This window comes from Antedon mediterranea, chromosome 7, assembly GCF_964355755.1.
Source record: "Antedon mediterranea chromosome 7, ecAntMedi1.1, whole genome shotgun sequence".
In the NCBI taxonomy this organism is placed as follows: Eukaryota; Metazoa; Echinodermata; class Crinoidea; order Comatulida; family Antedonidae; genus Antedon; species Antedon mediterranea.
Window position 1 is genome coordinate 18,882,590 of NC_092676.1, and position 25,655 is coordinate 18,908,244.

A 25,655-nucleotide genomic window follows, 5' to 3' on the forward strand; every position below is an offset into this window, starting at 1 on the left:
GACGTAATAATTTTGGAAGTGAATGAATCGCGAGTTTTCCGCTCGGATCGTCGGGTCGTCCTTCTTTTCACCAATACGTTTAGATCCTTGTCTTCTTAACTTTTTGATAACTGAGGTTACTACAGGTATTTGATTTTTTATTGGTTTCACCACCCTATGAATAAAGATTGATTTTATAGGCTTACTGCCTAGGCCTAGCCTACTAGCCCACCTCTAGGCTAGGAGGTAGGCTAGGCTAGCTAGCTAGGGCCTAGGCCTAGGCCTACACGCCGGCGCGGCTAGGTTTGGTAGGTAGGATGGCAGGGGGAGGCGACCTAGCTAGGCTAGAAAATGTATGTTGTAGATTGTAGGCTGGCCGCTGGGAGAATGGATCGCCTGTTGGTCCTAGGCTCTAAGATATTTCCAGTGTAGCCCGATGGTCTGATTATTGAATGTTTCACTTAATATTTACCCTGTAACTGTTAATTTATCTCTACTTAACTAATGGCGGCAATATTGCTCTTTGTTTTTGTTGATTGACTGAGAAAGCAGTTTGTTAATGTTAGTCATTCATTCATTTTCTTTAAAACTTTTGCGCTACACTACAGGATATCAACAGAACCATTTGATGGATATGTTTGCGTAAATACATGCCTCGACCTTCAGCCTAGGCTGTACACCAGCAGTGGTCGAGCTGATTGCTCACAACAGATAATGCGTAGAGCCAGAAGGGGCATCCACTTTGGACTACAGTATCAGCACTTTTCACGAGTGAGGATGTTGGGCCGATTTATGGACCGTGAGGCAAATAGGCCACGTTATTACGGTGTTCTGCGCGTGGAAAACACATTACTGAGTAAAGGTGAAGGACTCTTCGTAGATGGTATGCCTGTCTCTCCTGGGAATAGCTTCTTTGAGGTACATATCTAAATTCCTGTCTGCACTATCAAAAGAAATGTGCCCATATTTTTTATGTTACTGTATATCAATACCATATTTGAGCATATCACTACCATATTTGGGCACATCACACTTTTTTTGTCAAACAAGTTTGATAGTGTAGACAGAACTTAACATTTATTTTATTAATATTTCCGAAACACATCTCTTTGGCTTTATACAGCACAAAAAAAAAATACCAGCACCAGAGCGGGTCCCTCAAACTCGGTATAAATTCCGGTCATTTTATACCATACCACCCAATGAGAGTATAGTCTTTTCTGAAAGATTGATTTACTGCCCTGGTTGAAAACTTCAAATAAATAACTTGAATGATTGAATATTATTTCCTCAGGTAGAGTTGTCCAACCCATTGAAGATACCATCAATTTGTGTTGGTCTTTCACCACCTGATCAAAAGCCAGGAACGCCATTAGGATCTGATGAGAAATCCTTGGGTTATAATGTGACGGATTCCTCAGTGTAAGTTATTACGACTAAATAAATAGTGATAATATCCTGGATTTATAAAGCCCCTAATGTTTTGAAACCTCAAGGCGCTGTACATATTATAGTACCCTGGTCCTTGCCACATGTGTGGCAAATGCAAACGTACATAAAGTGTTCAAGGGTACAAGCAACAAGCATTAGATTCGAACCCACACTCTCACAATCAGTAATCCAACAAGCAACACTGCGCCACATGCCCTTACTCTCAATGTAAACTACATAGTGATACTATAGTTAGTTTACAGCTTAATTGATGTTGAATTTATTGATCCAACGAATAACTCTTATTACTCCAACATTGAAGACATTGTAAACGGTTTTAATCGATATTTTACTTCTATTTTTAATGATGTTAACGTTCATTTTAATTTTAACGAACCTCCCCCCTGTTCTCTTAAAATCCCTGTACTTGCTGATATTTCATTTAGTCCGAATGATATAATTAACACCATATCTACATTTCGGTCTAATTCCGCTCCTGGACCAGACTTAATATCAGTCAAATTACTCAAGCCAATATCGCATTCAATTGCCTATCCCCTTTGGTTGCTGTATCGTACTTCTCTTAATACTGGTACTGTGCCCAATGATTGGAAATGTGTAAATACTATTCCAGTTCATAAATCTGGCGATAAGGCAGCGATAACTAATTATAGACCAGTGGCCCTTTCCTCATTGGTGTGTAAAATTTTAGAGAAGATTATCGTAAATAACATTAATAACTTTACGTATGACAACGGTTTACTTAACCCTAATCAACATGGTTTTGTCAAACATAAATCTTGCGTAACTCAACTCAATAATGTTACCTATCACTGGTCAAAAATTCTTGACAAACGTGAGCCAGCAATTATTGATACTCTGTTTTTAGACATGAGCAAAGCATTTGATAAAATGCCCTTCGACATCTTATTAACAAAAATTGCTGTAAATTTTAATATTCAAGGTAATATCTGGAAATGGATATCTTCATACTTGACTGACAGGAATCAGAAAGTTTGTTTCAGGGGGGCTACTTCTTCCGTACTTCCAGTCACATCGGGTATACCTCAGGGCAGTTGTCTTGGTCCAATTTTATTCAATATGTTTGTGAACGATGTTAATCATAATGTTTCTTCTGAATGTTTTCTTTTTGCAGATGATATAATACTATATAGACACAGACAAAATGCCAACGATATTGTTAATTTGCAAAATGATATAAATATTTTATCTAATTGGGCTGATAAGAATCAAATGAAATTCAATGTCAACAAAACTAAATTAATGCATATCACCAGAAAGCGTAACTTTGTTAAGCCGTTGTACTTTCTTAATGGTGAGACAATTGCGGTGGTTGATAGCCATAAACATTTAGGAGTACATATCGATTCTAAACTGAATTGGAATGTTCAAATTGATAATCTAATATCGAAAGCTAATCGAATGTTAGGCTTTATTTTTTCTGTAGCCGGAAATTGCTCTCCAGACGCGATTTCGTGTCTGTACAAAACTTTGGTGCTACCTATTCTAGAGTATGGTTTGCCGGCGTGGGGCCCCAGAAATGGAGGACACATAAAACGCCTCGAACAGGTTCAGCGACGGGCCTCTAGACGTATTCTGGGACCCCACTGCGGACCTATATCATACGACGAACGTTTAATAACTTTGGGTTGGTTATCCTTACGTGATAGACGTTTAATGATTTTAATTTCCTTTATATTTCGTTGTTTTTATAATGTAACTTTTTGTAGTACTGTAAATAACAATATCCATATCAATCAACGCCATCCTGAATTACTCACATTTGTCCACCCTTTTGCACGTACCGATACTTTAAAATATTCGTCTATCAACAATTTTCCTGTTATATGGTCATCACTACCCTCCATAATCAAAGATCAAGCAGTTACTCTTCCTTTGAAAAATTTCCTGTCGAAATTGAAAAAATATCTGCTTGATCAACGCTAAATTTATTTTAATTGTATAGGAGTATTTTAAATGGTGTAACACAGTAATACAAATTAATTAAATTTTTTATATTTTCTGTATATTTTATATTCATTTTTAACTTGTATTAAGTTGTATGTTACAGGGATTGCGGACACAAATGTGTTATGGTGCTCTGTTGCTGTCGCAATCCCTGGACCGCTTGTTGTCGAATAAAGAAATGAAAATGAAAAAAAAAAAAATGAAAATGAAGATATAGACGAAGACCCATTAAAAGAATTCATTAGTATATGTAGAAAATCATGGAACTATTCTTTTAGTTAGTTGATATTGATTTATACAGTTAAGTAGATGATATTGATTTATACAGTTTTAAGTTGATGATATTGATTTATACAGTTAAGTTGATGATTTTGATTTATACAGTTAAGTTGATGATTTTGATTTATACAGTTAAGTTGATGATATTGATTTATACAGTTTTAAGTTGATGATATTGATTTATACAGTTAAGTTGATGATATTGATTTATACAGTTAAGTAGATGATATTGATTTATACAGTTAAGTTGATGATTTTGATTTATACAGTTAAGTTGATGATATTGATTTATACAGTTAAGTTGATGATTTTGATTTATACAGTTAAGTTGATGATTTTGATTTATACAGTTAAGTTGATGATTTTGATTTATACAGTTAAGTTGATGATATTGATTTATACAGTTAAGTTGATGATTTTGATTTATACAGTTAAGTTGATGATATTGATTTATACAGTTAAGTTGATGATATTGATTTATACAGTTAAGTTGATGATATTGATTTATACAGTTAAGTTGATGATATTGATTTATACAGTTAAGTTGATGATTTTGATTTATACAGTTAAGTTTATGATATTGATTTATAAGTTGATGTAATTGATACAGTATATTGATGATATTGATTTATTAGTTGATGATATTGATTTATTAGTTGATGATATTGATTTACATATGTAGTAAGTTGATAATATTGATTTCTAAGTTGATGATATTGATTTATTAGTTGATGATATTGATTTATAAGCTGATGATATTGATTTATATAGTAAGTTGATAATATTGATTTATACAGTAAGTTGATGATATTGATTTCTAAGTTGATGATATTGATTTTTAAATTGATGATATTGATTTATAAGTTGATGATATTGACTTATAAGTTGTTGATATTGATTTGTAAGTTGATGATATTGATTTGTAAGTTGATGATATTGATTTGTAAGTTGATTATATTGATATATTCTTGTGAAGGAATGAGAGGCCACCAATTAATTTTACAATGATGATGTTGAATACTGTAGTTTACAGACTGCAGTATGATTTCTAAAAGGTTTCCATTGAACTGCTATTTAGACTATGAAAGCAATTAAAGTTCAAATAGACGTCTATGTATTATTCATTAAAATGTATCTTTGTTATGTTTTTCAATATTCCGAATTCAGGTTTTTGGTAAAATTGTTGTCTTCCTCTATTAAAAGTAATGGATTCAATCCACATACCCATTTCTGAATTCACATACTTCCTCAGAAAAGTTTTATCAAGTTTATTTCCATGTTTCAGCCACCATAAGGGTGAAGCTACTCCTTACGATGCATGTAAGAAAGGTGACAAGATTGGATGTGGGGTGAAGTTTTCTGAAGATGCCAAGGATGATGAACCTCGAACTGTTTACTTCACAATAAATGGAAGAGAGGTACTTTTGATTTCTATTGATTTAATCCGTTTCAATTTTCTGCTGTTGCATTCACGCCAAAGAATTTTTAATAGCATAGTATTTGAAAACAAAATTGAAATAATGTCAATAAGTTCAATACTTCATTCTATAGAGAAAATGATTTAAAGGCCAGGTGCGGGCAAAAAATTTCTATTGATCATACATTCCAATAATTATCGATCTATAGTTTCCCCTATGTTTCATAATTTTTGGGATTTTATTTGTGTTACACGAGCTTGTTGAAAATAAGCACTTTCTTATCAGTGGGGGGATAGTTCAAATTACACAGTAAAATCTCTATTCTTTTGTACACAAATTTTGTAAAGTAGAGAGGCATTTTAAAAAGCTATGAAAAATAAACGGTGTGGTAAAAATGTTATCAGATGACTAAATATAGGTAATATAACTTGAATATTACATTTTTGATATTTTTATTGAACTTCAGATTTTTATTTTCATGCTATAGCAAAAATTATCCACCGTATATCCACCATCTTTTTTCACCGTCTAGGGAGTCACCAGACATGTTATTACATTAGGTTAACTACCTAACTACTGAAAAAAAGTCTTCCTGGTTTTTATGGAAGAATTTTTGCCAAATTTTGTATTTGACCATATTAAGGGAAATTAATTTTTTTTTCCTCTTGATTTCTGTTACAAATATTTGATTTATGTACAATTAACCAAATATTATATTTAAAATTCATGCCTGTATCTGAGCTTTAAGTTCTAGAGAGCAAACTAAGTCATGTTATAGTGATGCAAACATGGCATTACATGACTCATCACAGTGGCTCATATGGTCAAGAATATTTTTCATTATACAAAAATAACTGAAAAGTTTGTTTTTTATGAGGATTATATTATGCTCAACAATCTGTAGGTAGTGTGTGTCTAGTGTCTGATAATGGTTGGCCCTCTGTGTGGTCCCTCTTCATATTGAATCACTTTTTAGCTTTGATTACATTGGGCTTCTCTCCCTAGTTAATTATATATAACTTCTTCACTTCATCAACAGATTGCAACACAAGAAGTTGAGTTCCCAGCTTGTGGTCTTTTCCCAGCCATTTCATTCAAGACGGCTGGTGATCGCGTACAGGTTCATTTGCAGGCGGATGGGCCTAGTATGGTGGAGGAAATGGTAGTTGACAGCTGTGAAGAGGATTGGGCTAGGCTACACGATGTTGACGTTAACGGACCAGTAAGTAGTTAATATTTGGGGGCTTTTTTCGATTTACGATGACTGACAACCAAACTACGTCATGTACTGTAGTTCATTGTGCGCATGCAGAAGGAGGGAGGACCTCGACACATAGGATGGTTTCTAGGTGCAGGCCATTACCGATTGACCTGACCTAGGTTGGTCCTCGGTCGAAAGCTCTCTGTTATTGACATCTGCAAAATGACGGAACAGTAGAATATATTATATTGTAAAACCTTTGTTTGGCCGTAAGACCACTTGGTACTTCAGCTCTGTCTACTATCAAACTTTATGTGACAACAAAATGTGATGTGGCCATATATGGCATGATGATGTCATATCACTACCATATTTGAACATAGCACTACCATATTTGGGCACATCACACCTTTTTTGTCAAACTAGTTTGATAGTGTAGACAGAGCTTAAGTCTATGTGCATGTGTGTATTCAATTTTTGGTAGTAGTTTAAGTTTGTTTTTCTCCCATGTTTATTTTATTTTCAGCCCTTTAACATTAATATTCTTATTCTTCTTCTAAATTGTAAATGTTTTATTTAGATTAAATCCTTTTTTTTTCATAGTTTTTATCGTATGTAGGAAGAGGAAAGTCGACAGCTAATGTTGGACTTGCCCAAGCGAGGAAACCAGTTACCCCAACAAATCATTACTTTGAGTTAGAAATAATTGATCCTGGAAAAAACTGCTATGTTGCTATTGGTCTAGCCAGGCGTAACTATCCAAAATCACGTCACCCTGGTTGGAATTATGGCTCCATAGCATACCATGCAGGTTAGTGAAGTTAAATCCAGTTGGAGAGGTGGGGGAGTTTGAGATAGTTGATCGTGAAAAAATTGCTATGTTGCTATTGGCCAACTATCCAAACCACCCTGGTTGGAATTTTTTCTCCATACCATATCATGCAGCTTGTAAGGTTAGGTTGGTGAAGTTAAATCCAGTTTGGGAGGTGGGAAAACACTGACAGAGGAAAAAAAACATTTTTTCAGTACATATATAAAAAATCATAGAAAAATGTGTTTACTTGAATGTTGCGGTGTATGGGTGGGTCACTACGACCTTAGGGAGTAACAAACATTACCCTTGCATATGTTACTATTATTTAGTTTATGATTATATTTTTGTTCTGTAGGCCAGACTATATTTACATTACACAAAATGTTTACTACTGATTTTTAAACAAAAATAACTTTTTTAATAATAATAAAATCATTATTTCTGAAGAAAGAACAATAATTAAAACTGTTATTTCAAAAAGTAGAGCGGCGTTTTTTGTAGGAAATATTTCTTGTTTAATGTAAGTTATCAGACAGAAATTTGGGTAATAAATATGTATGTAATGTCAATGATATTTAACAGTCATATTTAGCTCTATATTCGACAGTGCCTTTACATTTATTCTTTGTTTATTTAGATGATGGTAAATTATTTAATGGTGTGGGACAAGGTGACCCATTTGGCCCCAGGTGCTATAAAGGTGATATTATGGGATGTGGAGTGATGTTTCCTCGTGATTATCAATTTGATGAGTAAGTTTGCATAAATAAGCTATGATAACACATAATGTTAATATTGTCTTTTTAAATTTTTGATTCAAATTGCAGATTAAAAGCCAATTTACACAGACGAGCGGTGACGGTAAGAAATACATAATGTTAGATGTTATTCCTTATGACCATTTACAAACAACGTGGAGCGGCCGGGCGGTTTCCGCTCAGGATAGATACAGATTCTATGTGGAACAAGCTCTTGGCTTACCGTTACAGCTACCGCTCGTCTGTGTAAATTGGCCTTATAGAAAATTTTCAGTTTGTCTTTCATTGCTTAAAATAATAAAAGTGAATATCTTTTACAGCGAAGATAAAGATGCTGAAGAAGAAGAGGGTGCTTCATCAGTGTTACCAGCTAGAGACCCGTTGTATGGCCTTGGTGACCTAAATCTTATGTACCCTAGAGGGCAGTATGAAGATGACGATCAAGATTTAATTAATGAGGAATTGATGGATTTACAAAGTCAAGGAATCAGTGTACAGGTTGGTTTGCTTATTTTGTTTATTTCTCAAGATTAAATTGAAAAAGAAAACCATGAAAAGTAAGCATCTACTGTACAGCCAACTTTCACATTACAGGACACTATTCGAATGACCTAATAAGTCTGGTATTCAGAGTGTGTTTTATGCTAAACATTAATTTTCTACGTCAATAAAAGCCTGGTTGTTTGGAGAGTCTCCGGTTTTCAGAGAAAATTGGGAGAGCTGACAGTATGCATAGATGTTCTATTCAAATTCAAGAAAAGATGAGGACCCTACCCTAAGGAATAAAGGATCATTTATCACTGGTACCATGTAAGGAAATAATCATTTACTGCATACGATTTTTTTCCAGGTATTTTTCACTAGAAATGGCAAGACAATTGGACGAAGAGAAGTACGAATACCACAAGGTGGCTTCTTCCCCTCTATAGGAATGATGAGTATTGGAGAGAAAGTTCGCATTGATCTTCGACCTTTGAGTGGTTGACCTATAACCTTTTTAGAGTTCTGTGTTCCTTTGCTTTATGAACTTCCAGTCGATGTTAATGTGTGTGTTACTGTACCTTTGTCTGTAGTTATGCAAGAGGTCATAAAGCTCAATACCAATAATAGCATTTTCATTACATGTTTCTTGTTGAAAATACATTAGTGGTAATAATAGACAGTAAATGAACAATTTAATGTTGTTTAATTATAATTATATTTATTGATAATGTACAGTATATAAAAACTGAATTAGAACTGGCTCAATATGCCTGGTTATTCAAGAAATCAATGGAAAGAATGTATGTCCAGTTTTACTTTAAAAAAACCTCCATTAAGGGGACACCTTTTGTATCCAACAGATTTTTTAAAACATGTATCAGATGTCCCCTGAATAGCTGTGTCTCAAATGAGTGGTTCTATGGTGTTTCTTTTTGCTGAGCAAATAGGATAAATGTTTTCTCATTTAATTTCCTTTTTTAGAAAAAAAAATATAAACACTAAATTTTTCATATTATTTTCTTATTAAACAATTTTTTAAATTGTTTCATCATCTTAGAATATTTTATAATAAAAATGGAAATTTTATTTGTATTTTGTCATCAGATGGTTGCTTTAGTTGCAAGGTATTTTTTTGTTTAAAGATACTTCTTGCCTGAAAAATATGATATAATACAATTTATTAGTATTAATTTTTGTTTCTATTTAAATTTGTGACCAATATATGTAAGAATATTTAAAATACAATTTGTATAATTATGAACTATAAATAAAAACGTTTATGTTTTTCTATTTAATATTAAAATTATATTGGTATTGGTTTCTAATATAAATAACGTTTAGTTTAGATTTAAATTTTCTAAGACAATTTTAAACAAAGTGTAATATTCCATGCTGTAAATAGTAGATTTAAATAATGTTGAATTAATAAGATGTAGACATTTGATTTCTGCGCGTCTTATTTTTTTAAATAATAATTTTGCTTACGAAATTGAAATTTACGTTTTTGCACAATTTGGTATGAAAGAATAAATTACTGTATGCTCATTTGCAAACGGCGTGCAATTGTGTATTTGTTATTAAATTATTTTAACTAGTTAATCATTAAATTAATCATTATTAATCATAATCATTATTAATGCTGACGTGTTGCTGTGAGGGTAAAGTGTGTGTATCTCTACCTTTTGCACAATTTGTCCATTACAAAGTGTAATGCTCAGTCTACACTATCAAACTAGTTTGGAAAAAGAGTATGATGTGCCCAAATAGGGTAGGGATATGCTTAAATATGGTAATGATATGACATCATAATGTCCATATATGGCCATATCACATTTTTTTGTCACATAGAGTAAGTTAAACTGAATAGTTAGGAATGCAGGCAAAATTACTGTTGTCGAGATTAAAGATATCACACAAATATGTAATGATGTTATGACATCTAATTTAAATAGTATTTTAGCTGATGAATCTCACATTCTCAACAATAAGTTAGTAGTTACCAGATCTGGAAGATTAACAACAATTCCAGTTAAAACAAATAGACATAAATGTTCATTCTTACCTAGCGCTATTAGACTACACAACAATGAGTTCCAAAGATAGGTCATTAGGTCTGTTGTATTTTATATTGCTTGATCAGTATTGTTGGTTCCATGTTGATCACGAATGTAAATATTATGTGTGTTTGTTTTTGTTGTTGTTTCAATCCCCCCTACTGTGTGAACTTGCCATTGTTTCTGGATTTCACACCAGTCACACCCTTTCCCACTTATATTCCAAGTTTCCTGGACTTTCTGCATTCTCACTCCTGAGGACGATCAAAGCATATTGTTCGAAACGTCGAGAAACTCAACAGTTCTTTTCAGAACTAATACACGTGGTGTACCGCAAACTTTATATCAACATTTGATTTCGCCATGCAAACCTTCAAACAATATATTTTATATTGCTTTATCAGTTTTTAGTTCCATGTTGATCATGAATGTAAATATTATGTGTGTATTGCTTTGCTTGTTTTTTTTCTGCCAAGAAAACAATTATCATTATACTATGTATGAATGACTTAATATCTAATCTGAATCTGATGGTGTAGACAAGAGTTTAACAAGTTTTAAAACCATCTCCCGGGTGAAACTATACCGATAGTAATGAAAACGCAATTTCGAATTATATAATAATGTCAGCAAGTTATTTATTTACTGCAAAAACAAATTTTATATTAGTATTGCTCATGCTCAATAATTTCAATACCTTAAAATATTCATAAATCTACCATATGGGCAGTTAATTTAGCGCTAGAGTGTATGTTATTAATGTTTTATTATACATTACGAACGAACATGTGTTTGTGTACTATAACTTACTTTAAGTTAAGTTTCGTTGAATGATGAAATAATGGTTAATAAACAAACATTTCAGGTAGATCAAATAATTCACGAAGTATAATAAAGTTTGAGTAGTTTACAAGTACCGATATATAGAGCTTTTTATTTTTGCTTACCATTCGGGTTAATTGACTTGTTTTTAGTCTAGAGCTCACTATGTCGGTCGGTTGGTCGGTTGGTGGTCGGTAAACACTAACTTGAGCGCGCGACTGCAGCCATGTATATGGCCTTGTTCCAGTAAGAGAGTTCCTCAAATCTATCGGATGCACTCGGTGCAGAAGTGATGTACACACGGTGGTCGAGGAAATGTTCCAATTGGTGTATCAGAACATGAACCCAACCCGATTCTCCATAGGCCTACTGTAAATAGATTTCTCCAGTATCATAGGAATATTTGGCAATACAACATCACATGTTTTTCACATGTATCTCGTAGTATCATATCCAACCTAACATTGCATGATACAGGCACCACATGTGATACAAATGAGATGCTGTATTACCAAGTATTCCTATGATTCTGGGAAAATATTGTAGTATGTACGTGGGGATACGTCACTAAAGCGTGGTTCCCACTAGCGACGCAACGCAAGGACGTAACGCAACGCAAGTGAATTGACCAATCACAAGCGATGGTTTATTCGCTTGTGATTGCTAACTGTCTATAACTTTGCTTGTCATTGGTTAAAACGCTTGCGTTGCGTTTACGTCCTTGCGTTACGTTCTAGTGGGAACCAAGCTTAACATTCGGGTAATGAACCAAGCTTCTAACTCAACAGTTCGGCCTACATTGCGCTAACTGGAAATTCTTATTTTGTAAGACATCTCCACCCACTTCCACTTACATCATACAGAAAACATGTAGGCCTATTATACCCACGAAGTTTTTCCTGTGGATTCAATGTGCGTGCTTTTACCTAGCGGCATTTTAGTTACAAGATTGCTAAAAAAAATATAATAAGCATGTAAAAGCGCCAAACAATTTCTCTGATAAACATGTAGATTTATTGTAACATAATATAATTCAACACAACTGCATGCCCATTTTAATAATAACGACGTAGGCTAAACTTTAATATTGAGAATGTAAAAATTATATATATTAATTAATATAAAAAGATTGCGTAATACTTAAATGAAGTTAGTGAGTTTGTAATGTAAGGCTGAAAGCAATTACTTTGATTGGAAGATTACTGTCTGGTTTGATTATTTTAAAATTAAACGATTAAATTATGACACGTGTAATTTCTGTACATTTCATTATTTAGTTCATTCAATAATTAATATTAGGAGGCGCTATTGATGGAAAATATTTTTGCTATACTGCCTTAATTAATTAGAATAAAAGTAGGTATATAGGCCATAAAATCGGTTACCATAGAATATTACAGTGCTTTAGTTTTATGCGGAAAAGTCGCTGCCACAAACTCAAATTTGATGTCCGTACAAAACGCGTACGAATTAGGACTAAATCAACGAAGTCTGGCATATTTGTAATAAGGCACATTTATTGTTGACCGATAATCTTGTGAGGGAAGGGACAATCCTGCGTTGGGTCATCCTTTTTAACGACTTGAAATTTGCATTCTTCTTTTATAAAAACAGGTTCGCAACTTGCATGAATACCAACAGGAAATTGTCTGTAAATTAAAAGTAATAAATGATAAGTAAGGGTTAGTACGAATATCATTAAATTTGAAAGAAAAACAGGCCTACAACTTTATTGATGTTTTAAATCATGACTACTACAACTTCCAGAAACCTATTCCCTGTGACGTTAAAGCATTACAGAACTATATCGCAATTACGATTTTAGCAGCCGATTCTACAGCTGTCAATGGGTAGATCTTAACTGACTACAGAAATTCATCTAGATACGAGTCTAGGTGTACTTTTATTAGATGTTATTTCTGTCATAACGTTCATGTAGCGACAATGTATACCGTAATGTAATGCATGAGCGATGAAGAATACACACGAACCAAGATAAAATGTATTAAAACTACGTAGGCCTCCTAATACACCCCGTATGTAGATGAATTTCTGTAGTCAGTCAAGATCTACCCATTGACAGCTGTAGAATCGGCTGCTAAAATCTTAATTGAGATAGTTCTGTAATGCTGTAACGTCACAGTGAATAGGTTTTTGGAACTTGTAGTAGTCATGATTTAAGTTAAGATCTACCAAAAGACAACTACGGGTACCTATTTCCTTTATCACCGAATAGTGAGTGAATACTCTTGTTCAGTGTGTTTTTTGCAATAGTATAATATACATATGTAATTGAATACGTGTTAATAAAAATTGATCTTCAGTAAAACATACGGGTCTGATATGCAGACGATTTCCTTCTCATGACATGTACAATTCTCGCAATAAGTATTATGTACGTTTACATAATCCTCGTTCAACTCGTGTTTATTTCCTTCCTCGTCTATACATGGTCCTGTCAACAAAAAAAGTGTTATGGCAATGACATAATCCAGTTATTATTCAATTTCTAACAAATATGAACAAATTGTTGTTTTAAATCAAAAGGATAGGCAATAAATGAGTTTATTTTAGTCTCGGTATATGTGACAAAGAACTATAGGTAACTATATTATGAAGTACAGTGTAATGGACTTTTCTTCCTGTTACTTTAGCTACATTTAACCAGTTTAAATTTAACATAAACACACACACTCTTCTTATACAAGGAAAATTAATATGATAACTGGGAACTACTAGAAAAAGAAATCCCCAAATCCCTTGTTAAAACACAATTTATCTCACTCGAGTGTAGGATTCTGAATCTTTGTTTCCCATAATTAGGACGTAACGCATGACGTAAGCGCACACCACAGGACATTTGGCCAATCGTCACACACGCAAGGACGGATACGCAACACGAGTAAGTTAACCAATGACAAGTGATAGCTCGAATAATCCATCGCTTGTGATTGGTCAAATCCCTACGCTGCACTTACGTCCTTTTTTCACTTACGTCTCTTAGTTCTGAGGATAAAACTTTACGTTACGTCCGAGTTGGAACGCATGTATGCTGTTTGATCGTCGAACTATAATACTGTATTAATTTGTGGGATTTTGCAAATGTTGTAACGAAAATATTCATCGTTATTTATCGCAAAGAGCTTGATTTCGCGAGGAACGCCATTGCTCAATGCATAAAAGGGTTTGGGGCAAACGTCACGACGCGTACGTATAAACAACAAATCACGTACGGGCACGTTATGACGTTGCTCCCAAATCCCACTATTTTGCGATAAACCCAGAGCGATGTAATAAGCCGAAGGCTAGAGGGCGTACTCCAGACTACAAAGTGATTCCAACAGGAGAAGGGGAACCAACAATATGGCGACCGTTCAAAAACATTATTCAATATAAAAAATAATAATCTAATATACAACACATATTCTTGTTATAAGCACAGTGAAGTTTTTATAAAATTAAATATATTGTTAATCGCAATGGAATGAATAATTTCTTGGTAATCTAGCATTTTTTGTACGCTGCGTTGTGTATCGTTCTCACGCAGATAGGCTTACAGGAGGCGTATTGATTGATTGATTGATTTTATTCGATATTCATACACAAAAGTTAAAATATACAATGTACAAAAAGAATACCAGGATAACCCATTAAGTCGTCAAATAAAAAGTAAACTTATTTCCAATGGGTTCCAATCCGTATTAACTGAAAAAGTGAGTGGTTGGGCCTAGTACAATATATCATTAAGTTGGACGCAGTAAAAATGGAAAAAACAAGAAAATACATATAAGACAAGATAACATCAAAAAACAATATTAAAAAATAACTTAATTAAACTGATATTCCAAGTTGTTCATTATTAAAATATTCTTTAAGTTTTATTTTGAAGGTTGCATTATTTTGTATTGATTTGAGTGAATTGGGGAGCCTGTTCCAGTCACGGATACCTAAGAAATAAAAAGTCGAATCATTAACGCCAGTAGCCTTAGGAGTGACAAAATTAAATGTTGTATAGCAGTGCGTACTGCGTAGGGCATATATGTCGATTGCAGCCGCCATCTTATGGGTCCCCTCTCCATAGAGAATCACTTTTTGAACTGCGATAACATTACAGTTTGCCATCTAGCCTTCGGCTTATAATTATTATCATTGGATAAATCTTAACTCTATGTAAATGTAAACTATATAACGTACCACCACCAAGGCGAGGGATTCGAGCTATGTCTGCGTAGACCGCTAATGAAAAAATAACGACGGAAATAAAAACTGCTTTCATTTTGGAAACCTGTTACAAAAACAAACAAAATAATCACATAGCGGGTCATTGTTTATCGTATAATTCTAATAACTTTTTTAGAAATTTATGTAATCAGCTGACACCTCTTTTGTTTTTTCTAGTTAATTGCCTAACTGTGTTTATAAACTATACAATTCGTTAACCAAGTGACAAATAAATATACTAATAGCATAAAACATAATTTAATCTCATTTAGACCTAGTTAACTATATGATGAATGGTGTTGATACTTAAACAAGTTTGTACATATATTAGCAATGTTAGTATTCAAAAGATTATATAGACCAATATTTAAAACGAAAAGTAGGCCTATCTAATTATCATTTTGTATTAATACAAGTAACAATACAGTAAAACTCTCCTGAAACAAACCCTTCTATTAATAAATTAATTAAAAATATCTAATAAAAAAAAGGTTATTTAAAAGTAGAATTATGCCTATAATTATATCAATAACAATACTGTAGGCCTACTGTAAAACACTTCTAAACCAAACCAATATTTAAAACGAAAAATATCTTATTATTTTAGCATTAATAATAAAAAAATACAGTAAAACTCTAAAACAAACCCTTCTCTAACCAAAGAAAATGTTTTCTTTAGTAAAATTATGCCTAAACGTAATCGATAACAGAGGGATGTTTTTTTTTAATGTTATGAGGGTCGGAGGATCATCATGATCATCTCAATAGGTGTAGATATAGCACAGGGATTGCATTTACAAATAGGCGTACACGTAGCCACTTTATACTAAAAAAAGTATGTAAAAGTAAAAACATAAAGACAGTAGGCCTTCTAAAGCAGAACCAATATTTAACAATACATTAAACTCTTCTAAAACAAGCCCTTCTCTAATTATCAAAGAACATGTTGGACGATCTGGTAAAATTAAGAGAAACTAGAAAACATTTTCTTTGGCAGAATTATGCCTTTTCGTAATCGATGACAACTTCTAAAGCAAAATCTTCTTTAATACCAACTGGTATTACAGTTGGTTATAAAAAATATTCTAATAAGGAATAATAACCAGAAGTACAAAAAAAGTTATAAGATGATTTAAACGAAAGCCTACTTACGATTACCTGTCAATGACCAGATGCAATGATGGTGGTATGAATTGTTGAAGACGACAAAGATACTACATCTATTTTGAAACTATCCAGACATTTATATAGCATCAGAAAACCTTCTGTTATGTTCATTTTGTGTATATTAACTAATAATAATCATAAGATGATTGATGCGGCAATGATATGGCGTTAATAAAGTCAGAAAGTTTTATCACTATTAGTGTTTTTGGATCATTATTATTCTCTGGCGACACGTGGTAACTTGGCGTTTAATTTTAGTCTATATTGAGGACAGAGGTCGATACATATGAGAAGTGATGCAAATAGTATTTTAAACATTAATAACATTAGTGCTTTTACGTGTAACCATTCTAAATGTTTTTGTTATTACGCTAATGATAAGAGTTGAGTGTTATTTTGTAACTGTATTAAGAGTTTAATTCTATTTCGCTCAGCCATAAAAAATGACTTATTGTTCAAAATTCTTTAGAAGCACGTTCACCAACAACTACAATGTTAATGTAGTTTAAATTGTGTTTTATTGTTATTATTACCAACAAACATATTGTGCTAATAACAAATTTGTACAGCTATTTTAACTTATATGGTTAGTGAAGCTGTTAAAGGCTAACATGATAATTGTGAAAGATCGCCGGGTGAAATTGCTATTAGTATTTGATAGGATGATAAGGTAATATATTTGTCGTTATGGGAAGCGTAAACAAGTACTTACTATAAGGCCTACTATTTACATCAACTTTCAGCGCGTTTAGTGACGGAAAAGATCTCTCAGGGTATTACAGTTTTGAGTGTAAAACACAAAGAATTATTCGTTGGTGTAATGAATATTATACTATCCGATATATGATACAGGTCGTGAACATGGGATACACGGCTTATCTCGTCTTACAACGTGGTATTTACACTTTTTGTCATCAAAAATCGCTGCACAAGACTTTGGTATATCCACTGGATATGGTCTAGATAGAAGAGAAGAAAAACATTATTTTCGATGATTTACTTAGTTTGCATTTTTTAGAGAGAGTATATAAAAACAAACATTTCTAAACATAAAAATTAGAAAACAATATATCATGCTTTGGAGACCTATCATAATAAAGATATATTTGTATGCATGCGCAATGCTGCTTGGTCGACTTTGTTGCCGCGTAGCCTACTAAAGCGTGGTTCCCACTAGAACGTAACGCAAGGACGTAAACGCAACGCAAGCGTTTTAACCAATGACAAGCGAAGTTATAGACAGTTAGCAATCACAAGCAAATAAGCTATCGCTTGTGATTGGTCAATTCACTTGCGTTGCGTTACGTCTTTGCGTTGCGTCGCTAGTGGGAACCACGCTTTAAGCTTGGTTCCCACTAGAACGTAACGCAAGGACGTAAACGCAACGCAAGCGTTTTAACCAATGACAAGCGAAGTTATAGACAGTTAGCAATCACAAGCGAATAAGCCATCGCTTGTGATTGGTCAATTCACTTGCGTTGCGTTACGTCCTTGTGTTGCGTCGCTAGTGGGAACCACGCTTTAGAAGCAAGGCAGTTGTTACATAGTAGCCAAATCTAGTATATCTAGCAACATTTTGACATAGCATCTAGCAATTATGATAAGCATAATTTTGAATATCTAGCATAATTCGGAAAATCAATTAATTCTAAAGCATATTTTCTACGATCTGGCATTGTTTCTAGCATTTTTTCCGAGAAAATCTAGCATAAATTTAACCAAATTCAGCATAATTTGGCCAAAAACCTGATAACCTGTTTTTTTAACGCAATCAAATTAGTGCTATGTGTAGGCCTTCGTAACTGTAATGAAACGCTAATTTCAAACTCACATTGGACAACAAGCAAATCCACTTTTAACGCATGTGCAATCTTCACAGTGATCGTCATAACGTACACGCCACCTACCGCCGACTCTGTATTCTTTTTTCCCGTTAACACATGGGCCTAAATATTAAAGACAAAGGATTAAAATAGTATTTTTTCCATGGTTGCAGCTCTTGGCGTAGGCATACGGATTAAAAAATTGACAATGGTCAGAACTCTACTTGAAAAAAAAAAGAACAAGGCCTATTTACCTTTTGAAAACCAGCAATTTGATGAAGTAGTAAACTCCGCCACTGACAACAAGAAGAAGATGTGTATAAGTGGCTGCATTATTCGTATCAGAATTTCTAGAATACTGTTAAATAAAGAAACAAATATTAACAAGTTTGCCAACCTAAATATGTGACACACTTCACGGGGGCTCGAAAGTAAGATAAACACGTGGTTGTAAGAATGTGAATCGAATTAGATACATAGGAACCAAACGTAAACTACAATTATTTCAAAACAATTTCTCGTGGCACAAACAGCGCATTTTATTGTAATGTACAAAAGTACACGATTTGTTATATAAGCCTAAATATCAGCCGATGAAATCAACAAAACAATACTTACGAAATCAGTGTTTTTTCAAATAATATCACAATAACCAACACTACATTGTGAAAAAGTTTATCACAATGTTGTCATTTAAAATTCTGGCGTTTTTGTTTTAACATTTGAGTGGTTTTCCCAAGTGATATTGCTAATTAATGAATATTGATACAGTCCATTACCAATATACATTATTTTTACGGAGTACAGAATGTTATAATAACTGCACCTTGTTGTAATTATTATAACTGTCAAAGTACAATACTTATGAATACTCACGGGATGTTTAGACAAATCCCATATAGATCAACCACAATACGGCAGAGATGTTAAATAATTTAAAATGAAAAATAACTCAATTTGTGTTTTAGTTTTTATTAAAATGTAAAAATTACCTAAAACTAATTTTGTTTTTACTGATCAATCTTCCTTAATTGGCATTGCTTTGAGTATTACATTCGTTATATCTTCTTGATATATTAATTATACATATTCTTTAAAACGCATACACTGATATATTTTATTCATCTAATTTATTTGATTTTATACTGAATATAAATTTAAATGATAGTAAATAAATAATAACGACTTATATTATGTTAGGAAATAATATAAAATAATAAGTTTGTATATATAATCCAATTTTCATAAGCACGAGGTTATGACTAAAGTAAATTAATATGTAGAATAACAATGGCAATATTAATGCTAAATGGATAGTTGATCATAAACCAAGATTATGAAATTAATCGCCCATTTTTAATTTGATTTATTAATGATATTGTGAATATATTTTCTATTGACTGTATTTTCAACTCTTATTAGAATTTATGTTTCAAAATGTATACTCTATTGTTGCAGCATTAACCTGTTATAACTGAATTTACAGTACCGTAAAACCTCGAAAAGAAGCCCATGGGCGTAAATTTGACAAAATAAGTCAATCATCTTAATATCAAGAGCTCACTCTGCTTTACTCAAATAAGTTCAATTACAAAATAAAAAATAAAATTTAGTTGCTGTTCAATTATTAGGAACAAGCATGAATACTTATTTGTTCCGCAAATATTTAAATATATAAATATTATAATTATTATTATTTAAACAATCTAGATAATTATACTTTAATTTTACTACTTTAATCTTTTGATCAAACTAAGATTTAGACAAGTAAAAATATTAGTACTTTACCGAAAATGAAACTTGAACAATGTTGATCTGCGAAGCAGCCGCTCCCAGAATGAAATTTCATTTAACCTATAGACCAGGTGAAAAACATGACCAACTCCCTGGAGATGTTAAAGGTTTGTGTGGCAATTAGGATAATATATTGATTGAAATATTAAAATTAAATGGATTTTTACACTAATGCAATCATAATATTCGTATTTGACATTTTGTACTTTTCAAAGTTTAAACGAAATACCCAATAGCTTGCAGTGTATGTTTGCCCTGGTTTTTGTTGTTGATTGATAGAGAATGGAAACATTCAACAACATCACAATGAGTACAGTATGTGTTTTTCTTTGGTTTTTACTTTTATTTTAAATATGAAACAAAAATCACAATACATATCTGTAAAAAGTAATACAGCCTAAGGATTTACCATTATAATTATACATAAGACCTTCAATTCAAATTGTATTACACAATTCAAAAAGTATATCAGCCAATTCATTCTGATATTGGTTGAATTAATATGAAGGTGCGTACACATGAGTGTGTGTCGTACGGTAATCAGTCAGATCAAATAATAATATACGACGGTACTAAACCATTGGTGAATTCCACAATAATTGTAATATCTTGTTGTGATTGAAAATTAAGAGTAGGCTACTAGAGGAATTTATACAATCGAGTAATTTCATGTGGTTGATTGATAGTTCAATATCATCATCTTCCCCCTTCTACATTATCATATTATCAACTAATCACTACCATCTAGAAATAATTAAACTTTACTAGGCTGGGCAAGGTGAAATGATTACAATTCATATAGTCCGGTTGTAGACGAAAGTTATACAATATATATAGTCAAAATTAGCGCACATAACCACTAAAGTTTTCAAGGCACTAATTTACAATGAGATGATGGCATGAATGCATTGATATTTAATACATACATTTCATTCATTCTTTTTCATTTTATTTTTATATTTGTGATGTTCGTCGAAGCAACAGAAATCTCACTATGCCATGTCATGTTCAGGTATTCGCTGCAAACGTTGCCTGATCCCACACAATCTGAACAACTCGGCGCGGAACTGTGGCATAGAAATTGTGTAAATAAAAGGGTTTGCAATGAAATTTACAAATAACAAATCTAGTCCAATAAACCACATGTGATATTTGAATTCAGAGTTAGCATGATACACTATTTCACTGGCTATGATTAACAGTGTGATTGGCACCCAACATAAAACAAATACCAAACTAATGGCTAAAAACATTTTGACTGTTTTAACGTGTACAGACGAATATACTGATGGAGAAGCAGATGTGTGTTTTCGTTTAACTAATTCGTGAATTATTCTGCTATATACAATTACCATTGTTGACAACGCAAACGCAATATATATTATAAATAAGGTTATTGTAACAACAACCCATGACTCATCTTCTACCCCACAGTATACATATGCATTGTGATATATTAATTTAACAAAATATATCTCTGGATTTAATAGTAACCCGATAATCCAAGCTGATATTATCATTGTTATTGTTTGCCTGATTGTGTAATTGTCTCTGAAATATATTGGTTTCATTATAGCACAGTATCTCTCTATTGTAATAAAAACCAGATTCGCCGTAGAAGCATGCGACAACATCCATATTAGACAAAACATTTTACATTGAATATCATTATACACACTATACATTTCAAGTATCTTCTCCATTGCAACTTGCAATAGGAAAGATAAACATCCAATGGCATCGATTAGTGATTGGTTAAAAATAAACCATCGAGTGCTTCGACGAATGGTTAGCACACGGTTAATAGTCAACAGTACTAAAACATTGACAATTAGTCCAAAAGTTGAAAGGGCATATCCGGATTTCAGAGCTATCCATCTGGTGTTTGTTAGATTTAAATTCATATTGTCGAGTTTGTACAACGAGTCAGATTTCCCTGTCTGTTTCAACCTGTTTGTAATCTCTGTCTCTTTGAGAAAATTGTCTTCAACTACCAGCGTAACTAACTTGATAACCTTCGGTGGTGTATTATAACGTCTAGTTCTTCACGCTACCAAAATGGGCTGAAAAGTGGGATGTGTTTTGTGTAAAAATAGCTCTTCCACTACAGTATGTCTATTATTAATATTACCAAACTATACTATGCCTATGTATTCGGTAAAAGTTCAAAAGTATATAACCAGTCCCCAAAAAAGAGTAAAAAGGAAAATGCTCCGAAGGCTTACTTCCTGTGGTGCAAACTTTTGAACCGTCTTTAAAGCTCCTTTGATAACTTATCACCAGCAAATACTAACCTTTTCCATAGTTTTGAATCCTTTAATTTGATGAAATATTTCACATGAGTGTGTGTCGTACGGTAATCAGTCAGATCAAATAATAATATACGACGGTACTAAACCATTGGTGAATTCCACAATAATTGTAATATCTTGTTGTGATTGAAACTTAAGAGTGGGCTACTAGAGGAATTTATACAATCGAGTAATTTTATGTGGTTGATTGATAGTTCAATATCATCATCTTCCTCCTTCTACATTATCATATTATCAACTAATCACTACCATCTATTTTACCAACCATCGTCCTCAAAGCAGTGACAATAACACCCGCAAAACAATAAAATAAATACACAAAATAAATAAACACCTTTGTGTAGGCTATCTAAATGTTTGAAATGAAATGAACAAAGTTAATATTGACATATCATTTTGGATATCTTGATAGAGTCAAAACAAAATGGTTATGTTGTCCGACAACCGCTGAAAACATGTGGGCGGTCGGTCATTTTTTCTTTAATTTCAGCTGATTTTGTGCAAATGTCTTGCTAAAAATAACCACTCGGCTCAAAATCAAACAAACATAGATGGCGCTATTGGAAATCACTTATGCATGCATAAACAAAATGTCGTACACTGACTTTCGTTGTTTTCTCTTCTAAAATTTTAAATAAAATGTATAACAAAAATATAACTTGTCTTTGAGAAGTTATAAATAAGGAATGATTAGGCCTAGTTATATAACAAACACTTTGAGAAGAAAATGCGTAAAAGCATATGAAAATTAGCGCTCCCAACGGTTCATTGTGATTTCAAAACTCAATTGTATGGTATTCCTGAGTATACATTGGAATTTTTTCGTGGTACTTCATTGTTATGTCTTCTTGAAATATGATACACCAATTCCACCTACTATAGATAATAACTAATTTACATTTTCAACACATTAAAATTAAATTAAAAACCAATTGATTGTATAATATTGGTTTGTTTTGAAATTAGGCCAATATATAAGAGGAAATTAAGTTAAGTAATATCGAACCTCAACAAACATTACTGACGCTACAATGTGGTCTCCAGAGAACAACATAGAGATCACAATCTAAGCCTACTCTAAAGTGAATTTAATGACTAAATCGTTAAGTTCCACCAGGGAAGAGTGAAAAGTGAAGTGTACAGTAAGTAGTTCACTTTTTCTTGGTTGCACTCTAAAGCAATATCTGGCTATACATTGAACTAATTGCTTGAATAAGTAATCGTATAGACCTACACAAAAACTACCTTCTTTAATTTATCTATATATTACACGGTCGATAGGTTATTCACCCTTTTCTGTTCTTAATTACTGAAATCAATAATTCTAAAGTTTTTAGAAGACTACTGATGACCTCTCTTTTAATCATCTCTGTTTTCGAACTCTGGCACTTCGTAATTCTCCTATAAACCGCTTCCCTAAGCTTTGGTCTCTATTACCTTTGTCATTACCCCAATTAACTGGTTGTCACTGAATCTTTTCCTCGTCTTTTATCATCTATTGACTCTTTCCTTCTTGATAATTATCTTTAATTCTTTTTTTGCATAATTAATTCAATCTGTTTGTATTTAATAATTGTTCTTTTTTGTATTTTCAAAGCTTAATACATTATTTGTTTATAAAATCATAAAATTTATTTTTAGTTAGGATCAGGGACTGCTGACTCTTGTAGTTACAGTAATCTTATTAACTTTAGCAGTCCCTGACCAATTTATCTCTGTATATTTTATCTTATGGTTTGTTGGTCGAATAAATGAATGAAAAGAAGAAAGAAGAAATCGTATCCTGTCATGTCCTAATTCATATAATATGTGGAAGACTAGGTTTGAAATGGTTTAAAATCCTTCCTGCTCCTCCATTATCGTTAATAAAATATATCAACATCCATTCTGTTTACTGTGATTGAAAGTATAATCCATTCAATAGAAAGAATAGATTTACTAATAGGTTAACAAACATTATTCATTTCATTCATTCATCATTTTAACATCTATTTGTAGTAGGTAGAATTCATTGATTGACAATTTACCAAGCATTTTCATACAATTTTTACTGTATTTTATCACTTATCAATATTAATTGTGTTGTATTTTTTCATATCTAAAGGGTATTTATTTATTGATTATACATATATGTTACCATATTACACTAAAAAAAAAGAAACGCCTCCCTTAAATAAACCTGAACACGAAGCGCCCCAGAGCGTTTATTTTATTCGAATAATTACGGTACTGTATATATTTTTTATCTCAATGAGGTAACTTAAATTTTATAATCCATTTTTGTTTAAAATTATCACACTGCAAGTTTAAAGTTCGTTTTTAAGATTTTATAAGTAATTGTACATTCACTAGTTCATAATAATACACATGATAATTTATTTAATTTATTGCGTTATCTTGTGAGTTTGAATTGACATCTCTGCGAAAGATTGTAACGTTTAAATAAGCATATCATGGAAGTTATTCATTCGTTCATTTATTTGGTAAAAACAAGAAAACTGTATGAGAACAGGATAATTACACGCAATATACTGTGTGTACTAGCAATAGGATTTAAAAACGTATAAACTTCATTAAAGGCCAGGTGCGGGCAAAACATTTATATTGATCATACATTCCAATAATTATCGATCTATAGTTTCTCCTATGTTTCATAATTTTTGGGATTTTATTTGTGTTACATGAGCTTGTTGAAAATAAGCACTTTCTTATCAGTGGGGGGATAGTTCAAATTACACAGTAAAATCTCTATTCTTTTGTACACAAATTTTGTAAATAGAGAGGCATTTTAAAAAGCTATGAAAAATAAACGGTGTGGTAAAAAATCAGATGACTAAATATAGGTAATATAACTTGAATATTACATTTCTGATATTTTTATTCAACTTCAGATTTTTATTTTCATGCTATAGCAAAAATTATCCACCGTATATCCACCATCTTTTTTCACCGTCTAGGGAGTCACCAGACATGTTATTACATTAGGTTAACTACCTAACTACTGAAAAAAAGTCTTCCTGGTTTTTATGGAAGAATTTTTGCCAAATTTTGTATTTGACCATATTAAGGGAAATTCATGTTTTTTCGTCTCGATTTCTGTTACAAATATT

The 25,655-nt window shown here is 32.4% G+C and overlaps 3 protein-coding genes across 4 annotated transcripts; 1 reads left to right on the plus strand and 2 right to left on the minus strand.

Annotated features, from left to right (window-relative positions):
* Window positions 1–23: 23 nt before the first annotated feature.
* LOC140055334 (SPRY domain-containing protein 3-like) lies at window positions 24–11,265 on the plus strand. The gene is made up of 9 exons (XM_072100651.1): window positions 24–125; window positions 588–897; window positions 1,274–1,401; window positions 4,964–5,096; window positions 6,136–6,318; window positions 6,901–7,108; window positions 7,749–7,863; window positions 8,190–8,367; window positions 8,720–11,265. The coding sequence occupies exons 2-9, from the start codon at window positions 694–696 to the stop codon at window positions 8,852–8,854; spliced, it is 1,284 nt and encodes a 427-aa protein (XP_071956752.1). The 5' UTR covers window positions 24–125; window positions 588–693; the 3' UTR covers window positions 8,855–11,265.
* A 954-nt stretch (window positions 11,266–12,219) lies between these two features.
* LOC140055335 (beta-microseminoprotein-like) lies at window positions 12,220–16,697 on the minus strand. 2 transcript variants are annotated; one of them, XM_072100653.1, is made up of 4 exons: window positions 16,608–16,697; window positions 15,423–15,513; window positions 13,563–13,683; window positions 12,220–12,877 (listed from the first exon to the last, which is right to left on the minus strand). In XM_072100653.1, the coding sequence occupies exons 2-4, from the start codon at window positions 15,502–15,504 to the stop codon at window positions 12,745–12,747; spliced, it is 336 nt and encodes a 111-aa protein (XP_071956754.1). In that variant the 5' UTR covers window positions 15,505–15,513; window positions 16,608–16,697; the 3' UTR covers window positions 12,220–12,744. The 2 variants fall into 2 exon arrangements, with proteins under 2 accessions (XP_071956754.1, XP_071956753.1); XM_072100652.1 differs by having other exon boundaries at window positions 16,602–16,690.
* A 120-nt stretch (window positions 16,698–16,817) lies between these two features.
* LOC140055336 (beta-microseminoprotein-like) lies at window positions 16,818–20,293 on the minus strand. Its single transcript, XM_072100654.1, has 4 exons — window positions 20,228–20,293; window positions 18,694–18,797; window positions 18,448–18,562; window positions 16,818–17,575 (listed from the first exon to the last, which is right to left on the minus strand). Exons 2-4 carry the CDS (start codon window positions 18,770–18,772, stop codon window positions 17,449–17,451), a joined length of 321 nt encoding a protein of 106 aa, XP_071956755.1. The 5' UTR covers window positions 18,773–18,797; window positions 20,228–20,293; the 3' UTR covers window positions 16,818–17,448.
* Window positions 20,294–25,655: the final 5,362 nt, after the last annotated feature.